The 22,881-nt window shown below is 35.4% G+C and overlaps 1 protein-coding gene across 1 annotated transcript in view; it reads left to right on the forward strand.

The window, feature by feature from the left end:
• CCSER2 (coiled-coil serine rich protein 2) overlaps window positions 1-22,881 on the forward strand; it is a 196,001-nt gene that overhangs the window by 152,383 nt on the left and 20,737 nt on the right. Inside the window, exon 9 of the mRNA XM_047073063.1 lies at window positions 9,703-9,792. Within this exon, the coding sequence (XP_046929019.1) occupies window positions 9,703-9,792 (90 nt within the window). The remainder of the gene's footprint in view (window positions 1-9,702; window positions 9,793-22,881) is intronic.

Below are 22,881 nucleotides of genomic sequence, written 5' to 3' on the forward strand. Positions count from 1 at the left end.
TTTATGCTGAAAAGTTTTAATACTGTTCTGTTAACCTCAATATGTTTCTTTTAAAAATAAGAACATTTCATAGCTGAAATATTACCATCTTTAACCAATTAATAGTAAATCCTTAATGTCTTCTAATATCCATCCATCTTCAGATTTTCCTAGTTCTAAAAATATCCTGTGTATTTGTACATTACATCTAGTTACATCTTTTAAGTCTCTTTTAATTTAGGACCATTCTTTTTTATTGTTGCTATACTAACTTGTTGAAGAGACTCGCGCAGTTGTCCAGAACAAAATCTCATCTTACAAATAATTTTTAGAAAGTTTTTAGAAATATCTAAGGGAAGGGCGCCTGGGTGGCTCAGTTGGTTAAGCATCCGACTTTGGCTTAGGTCATGATCTCATGATCTATGAGATCAAGCCCTGCTTCGGACTCTGTGCTGGCAGCTCAGAGCCTGGCACCTGCTTCAGATTCTTCATCTCCTTTTCTCTCTGCCTCTCCCCCACTAGCATTCTGTCTCTCTCTCTCAAAAGCAAATAAACATTAAAAAATATATATATAAGAGAATCCTAAAGAAAGAAAAAAGAAAAGTGAAAGCATGACTTTTCAGCAATAGGTGTTTTGAAGTTCTCTGTATTTGGTATATTAAACCTAGAAATCATATTTATTTTGGAAGAGATCATCGTCTATCTTTAGATTAGTAATGGAACTCTAGGAAGTCACTTGTTTAATTAAATCAAGAGAATTTAAAAAGATATGAACCATTGTAAGTAGAGATCAGTAAACATTTTCCATATTATGAAAATTAAAATTATCTTTCTATTTAAAATACTTTTTCTCTCCTTACGTCTCTAACTACTTTTTTAAAATAGCAAAACATTATCATAAACTAGGTATTAGAGGACTTCTTTTTTTTTTGTCTTAAGTATTAACTAGCTGAATGACACTGACAATTTCCACCACTCTCTAGTGATTTCCTTATCAAAAATGTGAATGTTTTGGAGGCTGGGAAGATGGCGGAGTAAGAGAACCCTAAGCTCAGCACATCCCACAGATACAACTAGATAACACTCAAATCAGTGTAAACACAGAAAACAACCCAAAGACAGGCAGAACAAACTCCATAACTAAAGTTAGAAAAGAAGCCACACTGAAGTGGGTAGAAAGGGCAGAGACATGGTTGGGAGCGAAACTGCAGCCATCTGCAGAGGGGAGGGAGCCCTGGGTACAGAGAAGGGAGAGAAACAGACTATTACACTGGGAAGCCTTTGTGGGAAAGACAAATCCCCATTTAACATTTGACTTTGAAAGCAAGTGGGGATGAATTTTATGAGCTCTTACAACGGAGATTTAAAGTCTAGAATTTTAAAAATCAGCAAGCTTGGATCTGGGAGAGCCTGAAGGGTGAGAGGAAGCTGAGTTCTTGCCCTTAAAGAGACAACATCACAAACGGCCCATGGAGATATAGCATAGAAGCAGCAGTTTGAAGAAACACCTGGGACATATGTAAGGGAGAATAGTTTACTCATTTTGAAACATGTCCTGGAGGGGCAGGGATCACTGAGGGACTTCTACAGGAACAAAGGGGATGGCAGGTGCCTCGGGCCAACTGGCAGCAGGCCCTGTGGAAGTCCAAGGTATTAAAATTGTGTGTTGCACCCCAGCCAGAGACAAAACACTGCCCACAACAGGCAGAGGGAACCTCTGAAGACAACCAGACTAAAAGAAAAAATGACCAGGACACAACAGCAGGGCATGCACAACATGCATAAGAACCCCTCCACAACCCCCCCCCCCCCCCAACACACACCACCACCACCACCACCAAACACCTGGGGGACAGGGGAAACTACAGAGCACTACAGGACGTCTTCTTCATAAAGGCATTACTTTTCAAGGGTAGGAGACAAAGCTGACTTTCCTAACATACAGAAACAGACACAGGAAATTAGACAAAATAAGGAGACAGAGGAATATGCCCCAAACGAAAGCATAGGACAAAACCACACTAAGAGACCTAAGTGAAATGGATATAAGTAATATGCCTGATAGAGAATTTAAAGTAATGATGATAAAGATACTCACTGGACTTGAGAAAACAGTGGAAGACATCGGTGAGACCCTTAACAAAGAGATGAAAAAGAACCAATCAGAAATAAAGAACACAATAAATGAAATTAAAATTACAACTAGATGGAATAAATAGCAGTCTAGAGGAAGCAGAAGGATGAATTAGTGACCTGGAAGACAGAGTAATAATGGAAGTTAATCAAGAGAGAAAAAAATTTATACAAAATGAGAATAGATTTAGGGAACTCAGAGACTCCATCAGGCATAATAACATTTACATTATAAGGATTCGAGAAGAAGAAAACGGAGTAAAAGGGGCAGAAAATTTATTTGAAAAAATATTAGCTAAAAACTTTCCAAATCTGGGGAAGGAAACAGATATCCAGATCCAGAAGGCATAGAGATCCCCCAACAAAATTAACCCAGGAAGGTCCACACCAAGACATGTAGTAATTAGAATGGCAAAAAGTAGTGATAAAGAGAAAAATTTTAAAGCAGCAAGAGAAAAGAAGATAATTATATACAAGGGGAAACTCCCTAAGTCTATCAGCAGATTTTTCAGTAGAAACTTTGCAGGCCAGAATGGAGTGGCATGATATATTCAGGGTGCTGAAAGGAACAATCTGTAGCCAAGAATACTTTATCCAACAAGGCTATCATTCAGAATAGAAAGAGAGATAAAGTGTTTTTCAGGCAAGCAAAATCTAAGAGTTATTTACCACTAAACAAGCCCTACAAGAAATATTAAAGGGAACTCTTTGAGCAGGAAGGAAAGACTAAGAGTAAGAAAAGTAGGACACACAAAAGCAGTAAAGATAAGTGTATCTGTAAAAATCAGTTAATGGATTCACAAAATAAAAGGATGTAAAATATGACACCATATACCTAAAACGAAGAGGAATAAAGAATGTGTTCAAACTTAAGCGACCATCAACATAATATATACAGAAGATGTTATATACAAACCTAATGGTAACCACAAATCAAAACCCAGTTACTAGATAAGCAAAAGATAAAGAGAAAGGAATCTAAGTTATATCACTAAAGAAAACCAACAAACCATGAAAGAGAGCAAGAGAAGAAAGGATCAGAGAAAAACTACAAAAACAACCACAAAACAAGTAAAAAGGCAAGTAACATATCTGTCAGTACTTACTTTGAATGTAAATGGACTAAATGCTCCAAGCAAAAGACATAGGGTGACAAAATGGATTAAAAAATAAAACAAAACAAGACCCATGGGGCACCTGGGAGTCTCAGTCCGTTAATCTTCGGACTCTAGATTTTGGCTCAGGTCATGATCTCACAGTTCATGAGGTTGAACCCTGCATTGGGCTCCATGCTGACAGCATGGAGCCTGCTTGGAATTCTCTGTCTCCTCCTCTCTCTGTGCCTGTCCTGTTCATGCTTTCTCTTTCTCAAAATAGATTAAAAAAAAAATTGTCTCTATCCTGCCTATAAGAGACTCATTTCAGACCAAAAGAAACCTGCAGATTGAAAGTGAGGGGATGCAGAAACATTTATCATGCAACTGAATGTGAAAAGAAAGCTGGGGTAGCAGTGTACTTATGTCAGACAAAATAGATGTTAAAACAAAGACTATAACGAGACAAAGAAGGACACTATATAATCATTAAGGGGAGAATCCAATAAGAAAATAGAACAATTATAAATATTTATGCATCCAACACGGGAGCACCCAAATACGTAAAACAGTTAATAACAAATATAAAGGAACTAATGAATAGTAATACAATAATAGTAGGGGGCTTGAACACCTTACTTACATCAATGGACAGATCATCTAAACAAAATCAAAGAAACGGTGGCTTTGAATGACACACTGGACCAGATGGATTTAACAGATATAATCAGAACATTCTGTCTATCCTAAAACAGCCCAATATACATTCTTTTCAAATGTACATGGCACATCCTCAAGAATAGCACATATTAGGCCACAAAACAAGTCTCAACAAGTTCAAAAAGATCAAAGTCATACCATGCATCTTTTATGACCACAACACTGTGAAACTAGAAATAAACCACAAGAAAAAAATCTGGGAAGAGCACAAATGCATGGAGGTTAAATAACATACTACTAAACAATGAATTGGTCAACCAAGAAATCAAAGAAGAAATAAAAAATTACATGGAGGGAAATGAAAATTGCTCCCTCAAAAAGCAAGAAAAATCTCAAATAAATAACCTAACCTTACATCTAAAGGAGCTAGGAAAATAAACAAAACCCCAAACCAGCAGAAGGAAGGAAATAATAAAGATTAGAGCAGATATAAATAATATAGAAACTTAAAAAACAATGTAACAGATCAGTTACACCAGGGGCTGGCTCTTTGAAAAGATCACCAAAATTGATAAACCTCTGATCCAGGCTCATTTAAAAAAAAATAAAAAGAGGACTCAAAGTCACAAGTGAAAGAGGAGAAATAACAACCAACAGTACAGAAACTCAATTTTAAGAGAATATTTTGAAAAACTATATGCCAACAAATTGGACGACTTAGAGAAATTAGTAAATTCCTAAAAACATATCACCTCCCAAAACTGAAGCATGGAAGAGATAGGAAATTTGAACAAAGTGATTACCAGCAATGAAAATTGTATCAGTAATCAAAAAACTCCCAACAAACAAAATCAGATAAAGATATCACAAAAAGAACTATAGGCCAGTATATCTCTGATGAAGATAGATGCAGAGATCCTCAATAAAATATTAGCAAATCAAATCCAACAGTACATTAAAACCATCATCATTATCAAGTGGGATTTATTGCTGGGATGCAAGGATGGTTCAGTATTCGCAAATCAATCAACATGATACATCACATCAATAAGAGAAAGGATAAGAATGTTATGATCATTTCAATAAGTTCAGAAAAAGCATTCAATAAAGTACAACATCATTCATGATAAAAACCGCCAACAAGGCAGGTTTAGAGGGAACATACCTCAACATAATAAAGGCCACATATGAAAAACCCACAGCTAACATCATACTCAGTGGGGAAAAACAGAGCTTTCCCCCTAAGGTCAGGAGTAAGACAAGGATGTCTACTCTCACCACTTTTATTCAACATAGTACTGGAAATCCTAGCAACAGCAATCAGACAAAAAGAAATAAAAGACATCCATATTGGTTAAGGAAGAAGTAAAACTTCCACTATTTGCAGATGACATGATACTCTATAGAGAAGCCAAAAAACTCCACCAAAAAAGTACTAAAGCTGATAAGTGAATTCAGTAAAGTTGCAGGATATAAAAACAATGTACAGAAATCTGTTGCATTTCTACTAATAATGAAGCAGCAGAATAAGAAATTAATAAAACAATCCAATTTGCCATTACACCAAAAATAATAAAATAGCTAGGAATAAACTTATCCAAAGAGGTGAAATTCTTAATATTCTGAAAACCATAAAACAAGGATGAAAGAAATTGAATACGACGCAAAGAAATGAAAAGACATTCCATACTCACTGATTGAAAGAACAAATAATGTCAAGATATCTATACTACCCAAAGGAATCCACAGATTTAATGCAATTGCTGACAACATACCAACAGCATTTTTCACAGAACTAGAACAAGCAATCCTAAAATTTGTGTGGAACCACAAAAGATCCCAAATAGCCAAAGCAATCTTAGAAACAAAACTGAAGGTATTTTAGACTTCAGGTTGTATTGCAAACTGTAGTAATCAAAAACAGTATGGCCCTGGCACAAATAAACACACAGATCAGTGGAATAGAATGAGAAGCCCAGAAATAAACCCACAATGATACGGTCAGTTGATCAACAAAGGAAGCAGGAATTCACAATGGGAAAAAGGTAGTCTCTTCATCAAATGGTGTTGGGAGAACTAAACTGCTACATGCAGAAGAAGGAAACTGGATGACTTTATCACTCTACACACAAAAATAAACTCAAGATGGATTAAAGACCTAGATGTGAGACCTGAAACTATAAAAATCCTAGAAGAGCACAGTCAGTAATGTCTCTGACTTTGGTCCTAACAACATTTTTCTAGATATGTCTCCTGAGGCATGGGAAACAAAAGCAAAAATAAACTATTGGGACTACATAAAGATAAAAATCTTCTGCACAGCAAAGGAAACAACCAACAAAACTAAATGACAACCTGCTGAATGGGAGAAGATATTTGCACATGACATATTCAAGAAACAATATCCAAAATATATAAAGAACTTATACAGCCCAATACCAAAAGGATAATCCAATTAAATGGGCAGGAGACATGAACAGACATTTCTTCAAAGAAGACCTGCAGATGGCCAACAGACATATGATACAACGCTCCCTATCATTTATCATCAGGGAAATGCAAATCACAACTACACTGCTCTGTTACCTCACACGTGTCAGAATAGCTAAAATCAAAAATTCAAGAAATAACCAGTGTTGGCAAGGATGTGTAGAAAAAGGAACCCTTGTGCACTGTTGGTGGGAATCCAAACTGGTGCAGCCGCTGTGGAAGACTATATGTAGGTTCCTCAAAAAGTTAAAAATAGAAGCACCCTACAATCCATTAAATGCACTACTGGGTATTTACTCAAAGAGTACAAAACCACTACTTTGAAGGGATACATGCACCCCATGTTTGTTTATGCATTGTTTATAATAGCCAAACTATGGAAGCAGCCCAAGTGTCCATTGATAGAAGAATGGATAAAGAAGATGTGATTCATATATATGAATGTGTGTGTATGTAATGGAATATTTTTCAACCATATAAAAAGAATGAAATCTTGCCATTTGCAACAACATTAATGGATATAGAGAATATAATGCTAAGTGAAATAAGCCAGTTAGAGAAAGACAAATACCAAAGGATTTCATTCATATGTGGAATTTAAGAAACAAAATCAATGAACAATGGAGAAAAAAATAAACCAAAAGCAAACTCTTAACTAGAAAGAACAGATTACCAGAGGGGAGGTGGGTAGGGGAATGGGTGAAATAGGTGTAGAGGATTAGGAGTGCACTTGATGAACACAGTAATGTATGGAATAGGTGTATGGTCTGTGTTATACAGCTGAAACTAACATAGCATTGTATGTTAACAACACTGGAATTTAAGGGAAAAAATGTGAAGGATTTTCTGGGGGATTTCAAAGTCCCTTTCTAGTTCAAACTTCAATGCATCTTATGTTTTAAAAAAAAATATATGCAGTCACCCCTAACCTGTGTTTGTATCTAGAGTTTCAGAAAAGTAAAGTGACAGCATAAAACGTAGAATTCATATTTTGTGTGAAATGTCCAGTTGTAAAATCAAATTGCAATGCTTCAAGAATTTAACTGGAAAGTATAGACGCTCAACAATTTAAACCTTATTTAAAATGCTAAGAATGCCCTTTAATTTTCCCTCACTACACTAGTTAAGTAATAGTTAATTTAGATACATTTTCTCAGTGAACCCTCAGAATAATCGTGTGGAATTTTCTTTATAGAGTCATAGAAAGTAGAACTCAGCTTAAGCAGACTAACACTTATATATGACTAGATCATATATTTGAAAAACTATGATCAGCTGTGAAAAGCTGGATAGACCTGGGTTCAAATCCTTGTCCTGAAACTTAATGGCAATGTTCTCTTGGGGAAGTTACTTAATTTCTCCTAAGCCTCTTCTATACGTGAGGATAATAAAAATAATGCCATATAAGATTATGATAATTTAAAGAACTATATTATGTAAACTACCTAATGCTATAACCTGGACCATGGATGCATGATAAATATTAACTCTTATTTAATGACTTGTCCCAGATCACCCAGCTTGTAAATCAGTGCATTTCTTATGATGTGATAAGTTCCAAGTAAAAATCCCTAAATTAAAAGTAACTTAAAGATTAGAACATTTGTAAAGTCAAGTAACAAAATAATACAGATCCCACCAATTTTCATGGTTACTTAAATGGTCATTTGGGTAACGGTGAAGTTCTCAGTTGGCTTTTCTGGAATCCTTTTAGCTGACCTTTGATGGTTACAAGATGTCTTCTTTAGTTCTATATGTCACATACTTGCATATTAGTTCCCAAAAGTAGGAAAAGGGCCTGGGGGGTTTTTTGTGGGTTTTTGTTTTGTTTTGTTTTTTTTTTGCATGCCTATTTTAAAAATCAAGAGCACTTTCCCAGAAATAACGCAGACTTTTCTCACATTGTATTGGCTACGTTTGGGTTCTTTGTCCCTCCTAAGCATAGTGGAATGGGATTAATCTGATTGGTTCAAACTAATCAAAATCTATCATTGGGTCAAAAGATAGGATGTACTTTCCTGAAATATGGGACTACATAGAACATGAGCACATGAACAGGAAATGCTTTGGGTAGTTGTTTTAGATCTATTGAAGCGTCACAAATAATTCTGAAAATTATTGGAAAATTCAAACATTTGCCAAATACTATTGTTAATATGATAGCACATAGACTACAAAAAGAAAATTACTTCTGGAATTGCACTAATCAGGATAGATTATACATAATGTGCTTGCATTAAAATAAATGCTTTATCTTTTCTTTACATGCCTCCCATATATATTAAAAGTTACATCCTATTACAGTGCATTCCACAAGACTCTTAAGTTGCCTGCTTATATATTGAATTTTATTTCTGTGACTATCCCATTTCTTAGGAATGGAAAAATGTCTTTACTATAGAGATTTTTGCTTGCAATTAGATCTTGTTTTATATATGAAAAATGGAATGATCTGATTACAATTAAGAAAAATTACAAAATATTTAAAATATTTTTAAAGTAGGCACATAATTTTAACTTGATGCAGTAATCAAGAATTTACTATGTAGATTTTCCTACAAGATAATATGTTTACCTCCAGTGGGGTTGTTTAAGAAATAATATGGGCATAGTCCAACTTCACACTAGAGATAAACTCTTATCAGTTTTTTCGTTCTTTTTAAAAATTCGGTATTTATTTATTTGAGAGACTAAAGTTTATACAATAGGTACATTGCTTTGTGTTGTATAAATGACTAAATGAGTATGCTGTGAGTAGAATCATATGTAGAGAATTCATTTGTGAACTGAAATGGTCAGATGGATCTTGACAAAAGGCAGAGATCCTTCAAATTGTTTAGTCCAATAAGGTTAACACATTATTAAGGAGGCTTAAAAAAGCACTACACATATGAATAGATAACCTTACTTGTGGACTGGTGGTATTTAGTATCTAGTAGAGTTGTATCAAAAATGAATTTAAGAAACTGTGGTGGTGACTAATAGTACCATTGTAGTTTAGAGAAATAAATTAGATTTTGCAATTGTATTCTTTACGAATTGTATATTGCTGTATATATTATACATTTATATACATAGTACTATGTTTATATACATAACATCATAGATAATGTGTTTATGGATAATGTAAGAGGTTCCCAAGGTTAATTTTTACTATTCAGAATTTTAGCTTTACTGACTAACTGTAGAACCCAGTCTCTGAATAAGTTGGGAAACTTCTGAATAGATGTGGATGTTTGCCCCTTTTTTTGTGGTACTGGTCTTTTACCCTTTAAGTGAGCCTATACTTTGTATGTATATGTATGTAGAGAATTATACTAGTATAAAAATTTGTGGTTTTATTCAGGCAACTCGGTGTAACTGCCACCAAAAATTTAAAGAGGAAAAATGCACATATGCTGAAAAATATACTCAAACACCCTGGAGAAGAATTCCTGTAAGTAACATGTCCTTAACGTCTTCTCATGTCATTTATTCTTTTGATGTTTGTTCCACTCTTTTTTACTCTGATCTAATAATTTTGAATCTGCCATGGCTGTATTTTTTTTTTTTTAGGTAAGTTGAGTTTTCTTGTCTCTTAGGTGTTTATGTGCTTTCTAAAGCTTCTCTGTGTGTCTTATATAATGAATGTGCATTTAATTGCTTTTCCATTCTTCACACTATAGCCCATTTTATTTGAGTGTCTAGTCTCCTCATTGCATGTATTTATGAGAGTAGTATTTCCTCATGCCCTAAAAGAAATAGAAATCCAAAAAATGCAATCTTCCCTCTTTAGCAGCATATAGCTCTTTGAAAATATATGATGTAGCATTTTATTTTGTTGTTGAAACTTTTCAAATATATTCTATCATTATAATTACTTAAATGTTGAGGTTATTAAGAAGTATAAATTTATTAAGATGCAGATTTGTAGGCATAGTTAGGGAATGGTTTCTTCTGAACAGTAGAAAGTAACCACATGTTCCGTGCTTCTTGTTTTTCAAAATATATTTAGTCTAAAATATACTGACCATAATTTAATCTGAGTTCTAAAACTCAGTTCAGGGTATGCCTGTGCCAGAGAATCATCACATGGCCATCTAGTCATCATGATCCTGTTGTAGGGTGCCAGCTAATAAATATTTTTTTGTTAAGGGAATGCCTTAGAAAGCCACCTTTGACACTTCTTTTGCCTTACTTTAGCAGTGGAATCCTATTAACAAATGAACAAGGAACCATAGTGGTTAATATGATCAATAGTCCAATTTTTAAAGTTTAGCTATGGCTTTAAAGCTTACAAGATGCTTTTTTCCATTTCATCTAACGAGTAATTTTTTGTGTGTGCTGTATATAAGGTATGATGCTAATAATTAGTTTATTCAACAAAAATGTGAGCCTCTCTTATCTCAGTTATTACGCCCTTGCAGAAGTAGGGAATTGGGGAAGGAAATACACAAATAAGGATTCCTTCCTCCATTAGCAAGTGCTTATTAAAGGAACTGGTGATATGATATAAAGTGTAGTGAGTTCTATAAGTTTCCAAAGATTGGGAAAGACCAGTTGGAAGAATCAAGGAGCTTGGTGAAGAAGGCCAAGGTTGTAGTTGAAATCATAGAAAGTAAAAGATGCCAGTAGGCAGAGATGATATCATATTTCTTTAACGTCAAAGGGTGTGGAACCTTACCTGATGGAGGAAATTGGAAAATAAGATTATGCCTCTTGCTTCTAGATGGAGATTTGGGCTTTCCAGGTTTCTCCAGTTTCCTCACAGATATTTGTGCTTTCTGACACTGTTACTAAGAAGTTTGGTGATTTCAATAAGTGTAAGAAGTTCCATTTTCTCATCCTCATGGGAGTCTTTATACAACCTCTGTCTTTTTTGACCTTACTGTTCTGAAAACTGGCTATTAATCAGACAAAAGTAAATGGTGCAAAACAGTCCCAAGACATTGCTGAGTTAGTTATACTGTAATTTTGGGTGAAATGAAGGTCAGTTTTCTAGCATAGCACTCCTAACAAACTTAGGCTTCCTTGTCATCTGTTATTATAGGAATCACCTGGCTTAACTTTTGTCTTATAGTTATCTAGTTAACAAAAATCAGGGAGATTAAATCACATATTAAAGTTTCCATAATTAAATGGTGGCTGAGATACTACTCTAACTTTAAGCTACTGACTGCTAGTTCAAGGTTCCTTCCCCCAAAGGCCTTGAAGGATTGAGAGAGGTTTTGCAGATTGAATGGAAGAAATATCCTTGACAAAAGGAACAGTACAAGTAAAGGTGATGAGGTAGGAAGATACATTTAGGCAGTAGTTAAGTACATGATTTTGGCTACAACACAGTTTTATTTATTTTAAGGAAATAGTTGAAGTTGGTGTTAAAGCCCATTTGAAAATAGAATTCAAATTTTTATCCAGGAATTACTGGAAAAGTAATTTTACTGAGTAGTATTTAGTTAAATACGTAGTTACATATATTTATTTACTTAGTTAAATAATAATTATTAGTTATTAACATTAAATATTGTATTTATTCTCTGATTTTTCTTTTTCTTTTGGACTTAGGATTCATTTGAAATAAATTCTTTTAGAAACCATTTATTATAATAATAAAGATTTTCTTCTCTCTTCTAAAAGTTACACTTGATTCTACGTGTTCTTTTTTTAGAAGGAACCCAACATATTTAAACAAGATGTTGATGATGGGGAGGTACAATGGGATTCTTCTTTGGCAACAATGAGTTTGTTAGGTAGTGATTTGGGGGTATCAAAACATGTTATATTTAAAAATCTCCAAGGTAACATTTTTTTGATCTGGCTAAGCTTATGGAAGATTGCAAGTTATAGTCTGAGTCCTTGGTTCTTCACCATTCTGTGAATATCTTGGGAAGTTTAAATATGCTTCTTGACACTGTCTGAGTTAGTTGAGGATCTGAAGCAGAATCTACTTCAGAGATTTGTGCGGGATATGTAAGCATGTCCTCTGAACATTTCCTGGTATCAGAGGAAGAAATCTGGTTGTAGTAGAAAGCAGAGAAGGATGGTAGAGAAGAGAGAGATACTGTGTATAATACAGCCATTTATGAAGTGGAAAGAAACATGAAAAGAAATAGACACTTTGGGAAGAAATGAAGGAAAATAAAGAAGATGGATTTTAGAAATAGGGAGGGAAAGAAAGAGGGAAAAAGAGATAAGAATGAGCTGTACCAGAAGATGGTACCTTCAAAGGAGAGCGGATAAGTCTGCTTTTGCTGAAATATTCTCATCTGAGGGACAAAATACCCAGATAAAGTGGTGAAACGGGTAATGTGGAAAGAACAACAATATGGAAGGTATCTAATCACTTACACAAAAGTAGTTGAAGACTAGAAATACTAGTAAAATAGTGATTATGTTAGAAACCAAGATTAATTTTAAATCCCTAAACTTGACAAAAGTTTATTTTTAAAGATAGTAGGACATTATTGTATACAAGTATATTCTTATGAATAGCATTATCTTGGGTTGTTCCTATCATAACTATTTACAAAATAGAAAAGATAAAATTGGAGATCTTTATCACAGACCCATCACAAAAGTCATGTCAACCGTTTATAATTTTCAAAGGAAAAGTAGTTTGTCTAGTTCCTAGCAGCATGATATATGTAACTATTAGAGAACTCCACTCCCTTCCTTTTTTTTCTTGCTTGGGAGAGAAGATGAAAAATTAAATGAAAGGAACATTACAACCTAAAGGTTTGTCTTAAGAGGACACTCTCCTAAGTCCTTTTTCTTTTACGCTATGCCTTCCTGATTTGGGAGTGGGCAGCATAATTATTAGTTAATTTTTACGTGAGAATAATGACCTGATTTTATACTTTGGTATGCCATTTTCTCCCAATTGGGTAAGTGTTATATTATTACTCCTATATATTTCTGAAGGGAATTAAAGGATTTGTTTCTTTGTAGAGTTCTTTTATTTATTTATATTCACTAATTGCTTATATATAACGTATGCCACTAGAAGTATTTTAAGTGAAATATACGTATACTTTGCTGTTTAAACAAATAATTAGGGGCGCCTGGGTGGCTCATTTGGTTGAGCGTCCGACTTCGGCTCAGGTCATGATCTCGTGGTCCGTGAGTTCGAGCCCCGTGTCGGGCTCTGGGCTGACAGCTCAGAGCCTGGAGCCTGTTTCAGATTCTGTGTCTCCCTCTCTCTGACCCTCCCCCGTTCATGCTCTCTCTCTCTCTCTCTGTCTCAAAAATAAATAAACATTAAAAAAAATTTTAAACAAATAATTACAATGTGATCATATAGCTATTTTTAAATTATTAATGTTAGTCATTTTTAGATATTGACCATTGAATATGGCCTGTGTTCCAGTGACCCAAATACTAACAGGAGCCACCTGTATAGCTGAGACATCACATTCTAGCTGCATGTATTTATGGCAACACAATAAGAATTCTATTATGTGTATCTTTACACTGATTTTTAAACAGTTACACTATAACTTTCGTGGACACATCTGAAACCATTAACTGAAAAATAGAATTGTTTTTCAAGGCTAAGAACAAATTAAATATGACTATCTTAGCAACTGAGTGACTTATCTAGTTGTAAATTTAAGGGTATCTAAATCTGTGCCCTCCAGTACCAAATGCCAGAATTATAAAAGGAAGTTTTAAAACTTTGTTTAAAGTATCCACTGATAGAAGCGAAGTTTACCTATACTATAGTTAAAAAAACAAATGATACCACCAAAGTTTTCTACTACTGGGATCCATTTCATTTGTGTGATATAGAATTTTAATTTACTGACTTGTACATCAAGGGTGTAGGCAGGACATAAAGAGATTTTGCTCTTAGAAATTTAATGATAGCAATTAGTGAGAAATGGATGATCCTATTAGGTTTCTCGAAGCAAATGATCAGGGCATCTGGGTGGCTCAGTCAGCTTAGCATCTGATCCCAGCATCATGGGATCGAGCCCCACATTAGGCTCCACACTGAATGTGGAGCCTGCTGAAGATTCTCTCTCTTTGGTCTTCTCTGCCCCTTTCTCCTTCTCTCTCTCTCTCTCTCTCTCTCTCTCAAAAAACAAAAAAAAAAGCATCTTGATCAAATCAGTCTTTCAGATGAAATTAATCAGGAGAAATTAGCTAGAGATGTAGATTAAGAGCATAGGGGGGACTTGAGTGTATGGACAGAAATCTTTACTGATAAAGCTTTATCTACTAGGAAAGTTCACTGTTGCAGTGCCAAGTGCCACAAATCCTTTGGGAGCAAGTAAGTTTCCTAAGGAAGTTTCCTAAGCTCTCCCAGAAGAGGGAGAAATAAGCAAACTAATCATGAATCAGGAAAAGTTTTATCTCCTCATTGCTAAGATAAAAATCCCCCACACTCTTAACTTCAGGTGGAAGGTCTTGTGTGTTCTCACCTCTGCATTAAGAAAAAGCTGTTTGAAGGGAGAGCTACAAGTGTTCTGACAGAATTGGCTCACAGTTCCTTGCCTTATCCCACACAGAGTTCACACAAATGGTGGTTCTGTTTTTTAAGTTTATCTATTTATTTGAGGAGAGAGAGAGAGAGAGCAAAGGAAGGGACGGAGGATGAGGACAGGATCCCAAGCAGGCTTCGTGCTGTCAGTGAGCTAGACATGGGGCTCAATCTCACCAACGGTGAGATCATGATCTGAGCCAAAATCAAGAGTCGGACGTCCAACCAACTGAGCCACTCATGCGGCCCTCACACAAATGTTTTTATGTGAAGACTTGGTCTCAGTAGGCTTTATCTTGAGAAAAATGAAGTTGCCTCTAAAACCCTGAGTTCAGACACTTCTGTTTTTCAGGGTTTTTTTTTTTCCTTATTTTGTTTTTGTTTCTGTTTTTTTTATGTCCCACCAATTTTAAAGTATAATTAGAATATCATGCATATTATTAAACTATTTGTCAGATATCCCAGGCATGTTTTTCTATAAGTAGATTTTATTTTTCCCTTTGGATTGAACATATTCATATGCATACCTACTGCTCTTAGTTTTTATACACAACCATTGTGGTTTCTCTAGCAGAAAGCATCTCATATCTACCATTTCGTTTTAAAAGTCATCAGAAGATTTAAAGTAGATTTCGATGAGCAAAAGGTACTTTCTTGGTTAGAGCTTAGGGAACTTCATGACTTCATGGCATCAACTAAGACAGAATTAGGCACTTGCTGCCTTCTAGATTAGTGCCCCAGTAGAAATATACTGTGACCCACATTTGTAAATGTCCTAGTATCCAAATTAGAGTGAAAACGGAACAAGCAGATTTAATTTTTTTAAGTTTATTTATTTATTTTGAGAGAGAGAGAGAGCACACACATGAGAGGCGTGAAGGGAAGGGCAGAGAGAGGAGAGAGAGACAATCTCAAGCAGACTCCACACTGCCACAGGGACGCTATCAGTGCGGGGTTCAATCTCACAAAACTGTGAGATCATGACCTGAGCTGAAATCCAGAGTCATACACCTAACCAACTGAGCCACCCAGGCCCCCTGTGGAATTAATTTTAATAAAACATTTTATTAACCCAAGAGTACTATTTGAGCATGAAAGCAATATAAAGAAGATATTGAGATATTTTACATTCTGATTTTTTATTTTTTACTGGTACTAAGTCTTTGACATTTGGGGGGTATTTTGCATTTAGAGTACATTTCCTTTCAGACCAGCCATAATTCAGTTCTGTGTGGAGGTCATTAGATTAGGCTTTAAACCTGAACTAAGTAGCAGGAATTGACCAAATAAATAAATAAATAAATAAATAAATAGTACATTCCTTCAGCTTTTAAACCATAGAGCCATTTATTCATTCATTCAGTGAACTTTGATTAGTTTGTTCTATATTTCAGTCCCAGTGTGCTAAGGGTTTTGGATGCTAAATCAAAGACATTGCCTGATTCTTAGTTTATGATATTCATGAGCAGATAGCAAAGGACACCTGAGAGGACAGGAGAATGAGGCTCTTCTTCCTGGACCAGAGGATAGTGGACATGTGTTCCAGATTTGGGGACTAGACCTTCTGGCTTTCAACTCCATCATACAATTTCCATGACTAACGGCAGACTTCAGTTCAGGAGTGTAGTGTGTTCCAGCACTCACTGCTGGAACAGCTCCATGCATTTGGGAACTTGCTTTGCTTCTGCTGTCTTTTTGCTGAAGACCAGGTCTCTCACCCTTTCCTTACATCTTATAAATCCTAAATCTTCTAAGTTTCTAAGTTAGGTTCTTCTCTACAAGTTCTCTTTTGTTGTGGAAACACTACTAATAGATATAGAATCATGGGGAGCCAGTGCCTACTCTTAGTGCTGCTGCTTAGTGTTGCTCAGATATCTGTTGTTTCTGAAGTTGCCTGATCTCAAGGTTTAGTTAGTCGTGTATTTATTTTATAGCTAATTCAGTTGTTTACTGTTAAAAGGAGTACATAGTCTTTCTTATTTTCATACTCAGGGAAATTACCTTTATAGAGATGAGAATATCTTTAAACATGTTTTCTTTCTCTCCCTACCAATGTAATCAGCATTTTAAATAGTTTTCCTCTGTATTACTCTAAAGTGCATTATGGTTTTATTCTTCTCTTTTTTTTTTACTTTTTATTTTAAATACTCACAGATTATAAAAAGTTACAAAAATAGTACAGAAAGATCCCTTGTATGGTTCACCCATTATCCCACAATAGTTACACTTTATGTAGTTACAATACAATATCAAACCCAGGAAACTGACATTAGTATTTTTGTAGTTCTATGCCATTTTATTACTGCTTAGATTCCAGCAACAACCACCATATTTAAGATACAGAATTATTGTGCCACTATGAAGTTTCGCCTTGTGTGCTACCTTTTAAGAGTCAGGACCATTCCCTTCCTCTACCATTCCTAACTCCTGGCAGCCACTATCTGTTTTTCCATACCTTTAATTTGGTGATTTCAAGAATTTTATGTAAGTGATATTATATAGTGTGTGACCTTTTGAGATTGGCTTTTTAAAAAATTTTCTAACATATTATTTTATTTTTTGAGAGACAGAGCACGAGTAGGGGAGGGGCAGAGAAAGGGGGAAACACAGAATTCAAAGCAGACTTCAGGCTCTGAGCTGTCAGCACAGAGCCTGATGCGGGGCTTGAACCCATGAAGATCATGAACTGAGCCAAAGTCAGACGCTCAACCAGCTGAGCCACCCAGGCACCCTGAGATTGACTTTTTTCACTCAGCATAAGGAAATTCATCCAAGAAGTTGTGTCTATCAGTAATTTGCTCCTTTTTATTGCCAAGTAGTATTCCATGATATGGATGTTCTATAGTTTGTTTAACCACTTTATCTATTGAAAGACATCTTGATCATTTCCAGTTTTGGGCTATTATAAATAAAGCTGCTGCGAGTATTTGTGTAGAGGAAATTTTCATTTCTCTGGGATAAATGCCCAGAGTGTGCATTCTGGGTCATATGGTAACTCTGTATTTAGTTCTCAAAGAAACTCCCAAACTGCTTATCAGAACAACTGCTGGAACAGATTCTCATCAACATTGTATGAGAGATACAGTTTCTCTGCATATTTTTTTAAATTTATCTATTCATTTTTGAGAGAGAGACAGTACGAGTGGGGGAGGGGCAGAGAAAGGGAGAGAGAGAATCCCAAGCAGGCTCTGCACTGTTTGTGCAGAGCCCAACATGGGGCTTGAACTCACGAAACTGTGGGATCATGACCTGAGCCAAAATCAAGAGTCAGACACTTAACTGACAGCCTCCCAGGTACCCCTGGTTTCTCTACATCTCTATTAGTATTTAGCAGTGTTATTTTTTTAATTTTAGCCATTCTGCTAAGTGTCTAGTGATATATCAGTGTGGTTTTAATTTCTATTTCCATAATGGCTAATGGCGCTAATGTCTTTTGTGTATTTAACTTGGCATTTTCTTCTTGAAATACATCTTCATGTCTTCCCATTTTGTAACTCGATTTTTAATTTTTTTAATGTTGAATTTTGAGAGTTCTTGATATATTATCCAAGTCCTTACATAAGAGTAAAGTATGTGGTTTGCAAGAATTTTCCCCTTATTGGGGAAATCTTCCTCACAGAGTAATTCAAGAGTAAAATATCTTAATTTTGATGAAGTCCAATTTATGAATATTTTTTGTCTTTCATGGATTGTGCTTTTTGTGTTATGCCTAAATGTTTCACCAAGGCCAAGACGTTGAAAAGTTTGTTTCCATCGAAGATGTTTATACTTCTACATTCTGCATTTGAATCTGTGATCCATCTTGACTTAATTTTTATGTAAGATATGAGGTTTAGGTCAAGGTTCATTATTTTCCTTCCAGTATCCAGTTGCTTTGCACCATTTGTTAAAAAAGACTATACTTTCTATGGGGCACCTGGGTGGCTCAGTCAGTTAAGCATCCAACTCTTGATCTCAGCTCAAGTCTTGATCTTGGGGTCCTGAGTTTGAACTTGCATTGAGCTCTGCACTGGGTATGAAGCCTACCTAAAATAAATAAGTACATTCATACATACATACGTACATACATGCATACGACCCTTTCTCTGTTGAATTACTTTTGTGTTTTTGTCAAAAATCAGTCAACTATATACTTGTGGGGATCTGCTTCTGATTTCTCTGTTCCATTTATCTATGTATCTACCCCTCCACCAATACCTCACTGTCTTGATTGCTGTAACTATATAAAAAGTCTTGAGTGATTCCTCCTACTTTTTCTTTTTCATAATCGTTTATATATTCTAATTTATTTGCTTTTCCACATAATTTTAGAATTAGCGTGTGTTTATCTACAAAAATTCTTGCCAGGATTTTGACAGAAAATGTGTTATACTTAAATATAATTTTGGAGTTAACATCTTTAATATATGTTGAGTCTTCCCATCCATGAATAAGGTATAGCTCTCCATTAATTTAAATCATTTTTTATTTCTTTAACCAACATTTTCTAGTTTTTAGAATACAAGTTCTTCATATGCTTAGATTTATTATGTATTTCATCAATTTGAGTTATTATAAATGGCATTGTCTTTTAAATTTAAGTTTCATGTGTTCATTGCTGGTATTTAGAAATACAATTGATTTTTGTATATGGATCTTGTATCCTATGAACTTATTAAACCCACAAGTTCTGGGAGTTTTTCCTGTAGATCTGGATTTTCTACATGGACTATCCTGTCATCTGCAAATATGAACAGTGTTTTTACTTTTTGATCTATATATCTTTTCTTTGCTTGCATTATGCCACTGGTTAGAACTTCCAGTAGTAAGTTGAATAAGAATTATGAAGGTGGGCATTCTTGCCATGTTCCTGATTTACGGAGAAAAGCATTCAGTCTTTCACCGTTAAATGAATGTTAGCTATAGATATTTGAAAGATGCTAGTTGAGGAACTTCCTTTCTATTCTTCGTTTGCTGAGAGTTTTCATCATGAATGTGTGTTGATTTTGTTAAATGCTTTTGCTATACTAATATATACGAACATATGTTTTGTTGTTTTGTTGTTTTTTTTTTTGCTTTAGCCTACTGATTGCATTCATTGTTTTTGAATCAATCTTGTGGACCTAAACCCCATTTAGTCATGGTATATAATTCTTTTATGTATTTCTGAATTATTCACTGGTATTAAGGATTGTTTACATTTATATTTGTGAGGAGTAATTGTTGTTTTGGGGTGGGGGTGTACTATCTTTGTCTGGCTTTGTTTTAGGGTAATTCTAGCCTCATAAATGAGTGGGAAAGTATTTTTTCCTCTAGTTCTGTTTTCTGGAAGAGATTGTGTAGAATTGGTATTAATTGTTTAAACACTTGGTGGAATTCTCCAGTGAACCACCTAGGCCTGGAGATTTCTTTTGCGGGGGGCAGGGTTTAAGTTTATTTATTATTTATTTTGAGAGAGAGAGAGAGAGAAAGAGCATGAGCTGGGAAGGGGCAGAAACAGAGGGAGAGAGAGAATCCAAGCAGGCTCGATATCACAAGCTGTCAGATCATGACCTAAGGTGAGATCAAGAGTCGAACAAACGCTCAACTGACTGAGCCACCCAGGTGCCCCGGGGGAGTTTTTTAATTGTTATAGACCTATTCAAGTGATTTCTTTCAACTCAGATGAGTTTTCATAGTTTGTGGTTTTGATGAATTCATCCATATCTTCTTTTGTCAAATTTATGACTATAAAGTTGTGCATAATATTGTCTTGCCGTCTTTTTAATGGCTGGAGGATCTGTATTGATACCCTGTTTCATTCCTAATTTTGCTAATTTAAGTCTTCTCTTTGATATTCTTTATCATTTGCAGTGATCTGTCAATTTTGTTGAACTTTTCAAAGAACCAACTTTTTATCTCTTTGATTACCTCTGTTTTTCTGTGTTCAGTTTCAGTAGTTTCTGCTCTTCATTGTATCTTTCTTTCTACTCATTTTTTTCTTTTTTTTTTTTTTTTAACGTGTATTTATTTTTGAGACAGAGAGAGACAGAGCATGAACGGGGGAGGGGCAGAAAGAAAGGGAAACAGAATCCAAAGCAGGCTCCAGGCTCTGAGCCATTAGCCCAGAGCCCCACGCGGGGCTCGAACTCATGGACCGCGAGATCGTGACCTGAGCTGAAGTCGGATGCTTAACCGACTGAGCCACCCAGGCGCCCCCTTCTTTCTACTCATTTTTGGTTTATTTTGGGTTTTTTTCCCCCAAGTTTCTTAAGGTGCAGTTCAGCTTGTTGATTTGTGGGGTTTTTTTTTTCTCTTTTCTGTCACTACTTTAGCTGTGTTCCACAACTTTCAGTATGTGTTTCTTTTGTATTCAGTGTGTGTGCATGTGCGCACGCATGTGTGTTTAATTTCCTTTGAGATTTCTTTAATCCATGAATTGTTGAGTAACCAAGTGTTCGGAAATTTTTCTGTCATTTTTCTGTTTTGGATTTCTAATTTGATTCCATGGTGGTCAAAAACACATTCTGGAGGCGCCTGGGTGGCTCAATCAGTTAAGCATCTGACTCTTGATTTCAGCTCAGGTCACGATCCCAGGGTGGTGGGATTGAGCCCCACGTTGGGCTCCATGCTGAGCATGGAGCCTGCTTAGGATTCTCTCCTCCCTCTCTTTCTGCCCCTTCTCCATTTTTTTCTCTGTCTCTCAGTCTCTCTCTCTTTGTCTCTCTGAAAATGAGTATATAAACTTCAAAAAACAAAGAACTTCATTCCTTTAAAACACACACACATTCTGTGTGGGACACCTGGGTTGATCAGTCAGTTAAGCATCTGACTCTTGATTTCAGCTCAGGTCATGATCTCATGGTTCATGGGTTCGAGCTCCATGACAGGTTCTGTGCTGGCACTGATAGCATGGAGCCTGCTTGAGATTGTCTCTCTCTCTCTGCTCCTCCTCCACTCACTTTCATGCTCTTTCTCTCTAAATAAATATATTAATAAACTTTTTTTTAAATGTTCCCTTTATATTAAAAAAACACCTTTTGTGCAGTTTTTCTTTTAGTTGTTGTGGTTTGTTTTATCGCCTAGACTGGTAAAGGTGGTAAGTGATCTATGGACTCTTAAAAAGAATGCATATTTTGCTGTTGCTGGATGGAGTATTCTATAAACATTGATTAGATCCTGATTGTTGATGATGTCCTTGAGTCCTCGGTATCACTGTTGATTTTATTGTCTAGTTGTTTTATCAATTATTAAGAGAGGGGTGTTAGATTCTCCAGCTGTAATTGTGGATTTGGCCGTTCAGTTCTGTCAGTTTTTGTTTCGTGTGTTACACAGTTCTGTAGTTTGGTGCATATACATTTAGGATCACTATGTCTTTTTGGTAGATTGACCCTTTTATCATTTTATAAGGTAATTTTTTATGCCTGGAAGTTTTCTCTGAATCTTCCTTTATTTGATATTAATATAGCCACTCTTGCTTTTTCTGTGAACATCTCTTAATGAAGCTATGATTGACACCAAGGAAAGTAAGAAAGCTATTATTACTCTCAAGATGCTTATATTTAATAGAAGAATAATAGAAATATTCAAATCAATATAATGAAAAGCAGAAGAAAAATTCCCTGAAACAAGTACCACCAAATGATGTGGGTGTTTATAAACAAGAGTGATCATAGTTAATTTAGGTAGAATCTGGAAAAGCTTCTAGAGAATGGGTTTGAAATGGGCTTGGAAGGCTGGATAGGAATTGGGCAGATGGAGGTGGAAAAGTGGAAAAGTGAAGTAAGTAAAATGAGTAATATTTTTTGTCTTTCTAGTCATAAACTCAAATGACAACTGTTCAAACAGTTTATTAAATGGGTGCCCCTTGGCAGTAGCAGGCAGAGCTATTTATGTGTTTATTTCACAAGGTTGTCTCTCTTTCCCTCTCATGCTCAAACCTGTCCCACAGATGATGGTTTGTTTCTCTTGGGTGAGTGAAGATGGGTGTCATCAGTTTTATTTCTAAGATTCTTAGGTGCTTGTAATATGCATTCAGGCCTAATATTATAGCTTCATCTCTAGGTAAATACAGTAACTTCATTTAATGCAGTTTAAATCCATAAA

Source organism: Lynx rufus, unplaced genomic scaffold (assembly GCF_022079265.1).
Source record: "Lynx rufus isolate CCGP_SWC_20201006 ecotype Redwood Valley unplaced genomic scaffold, mLynRuf1.p SCAF_11, whole genome shotgun sequence".
NCBI lineage: Eukaryota > Metazoa > Chordata > Mammalia > Carnivora > Felidae > Lynx > Lynx rufus.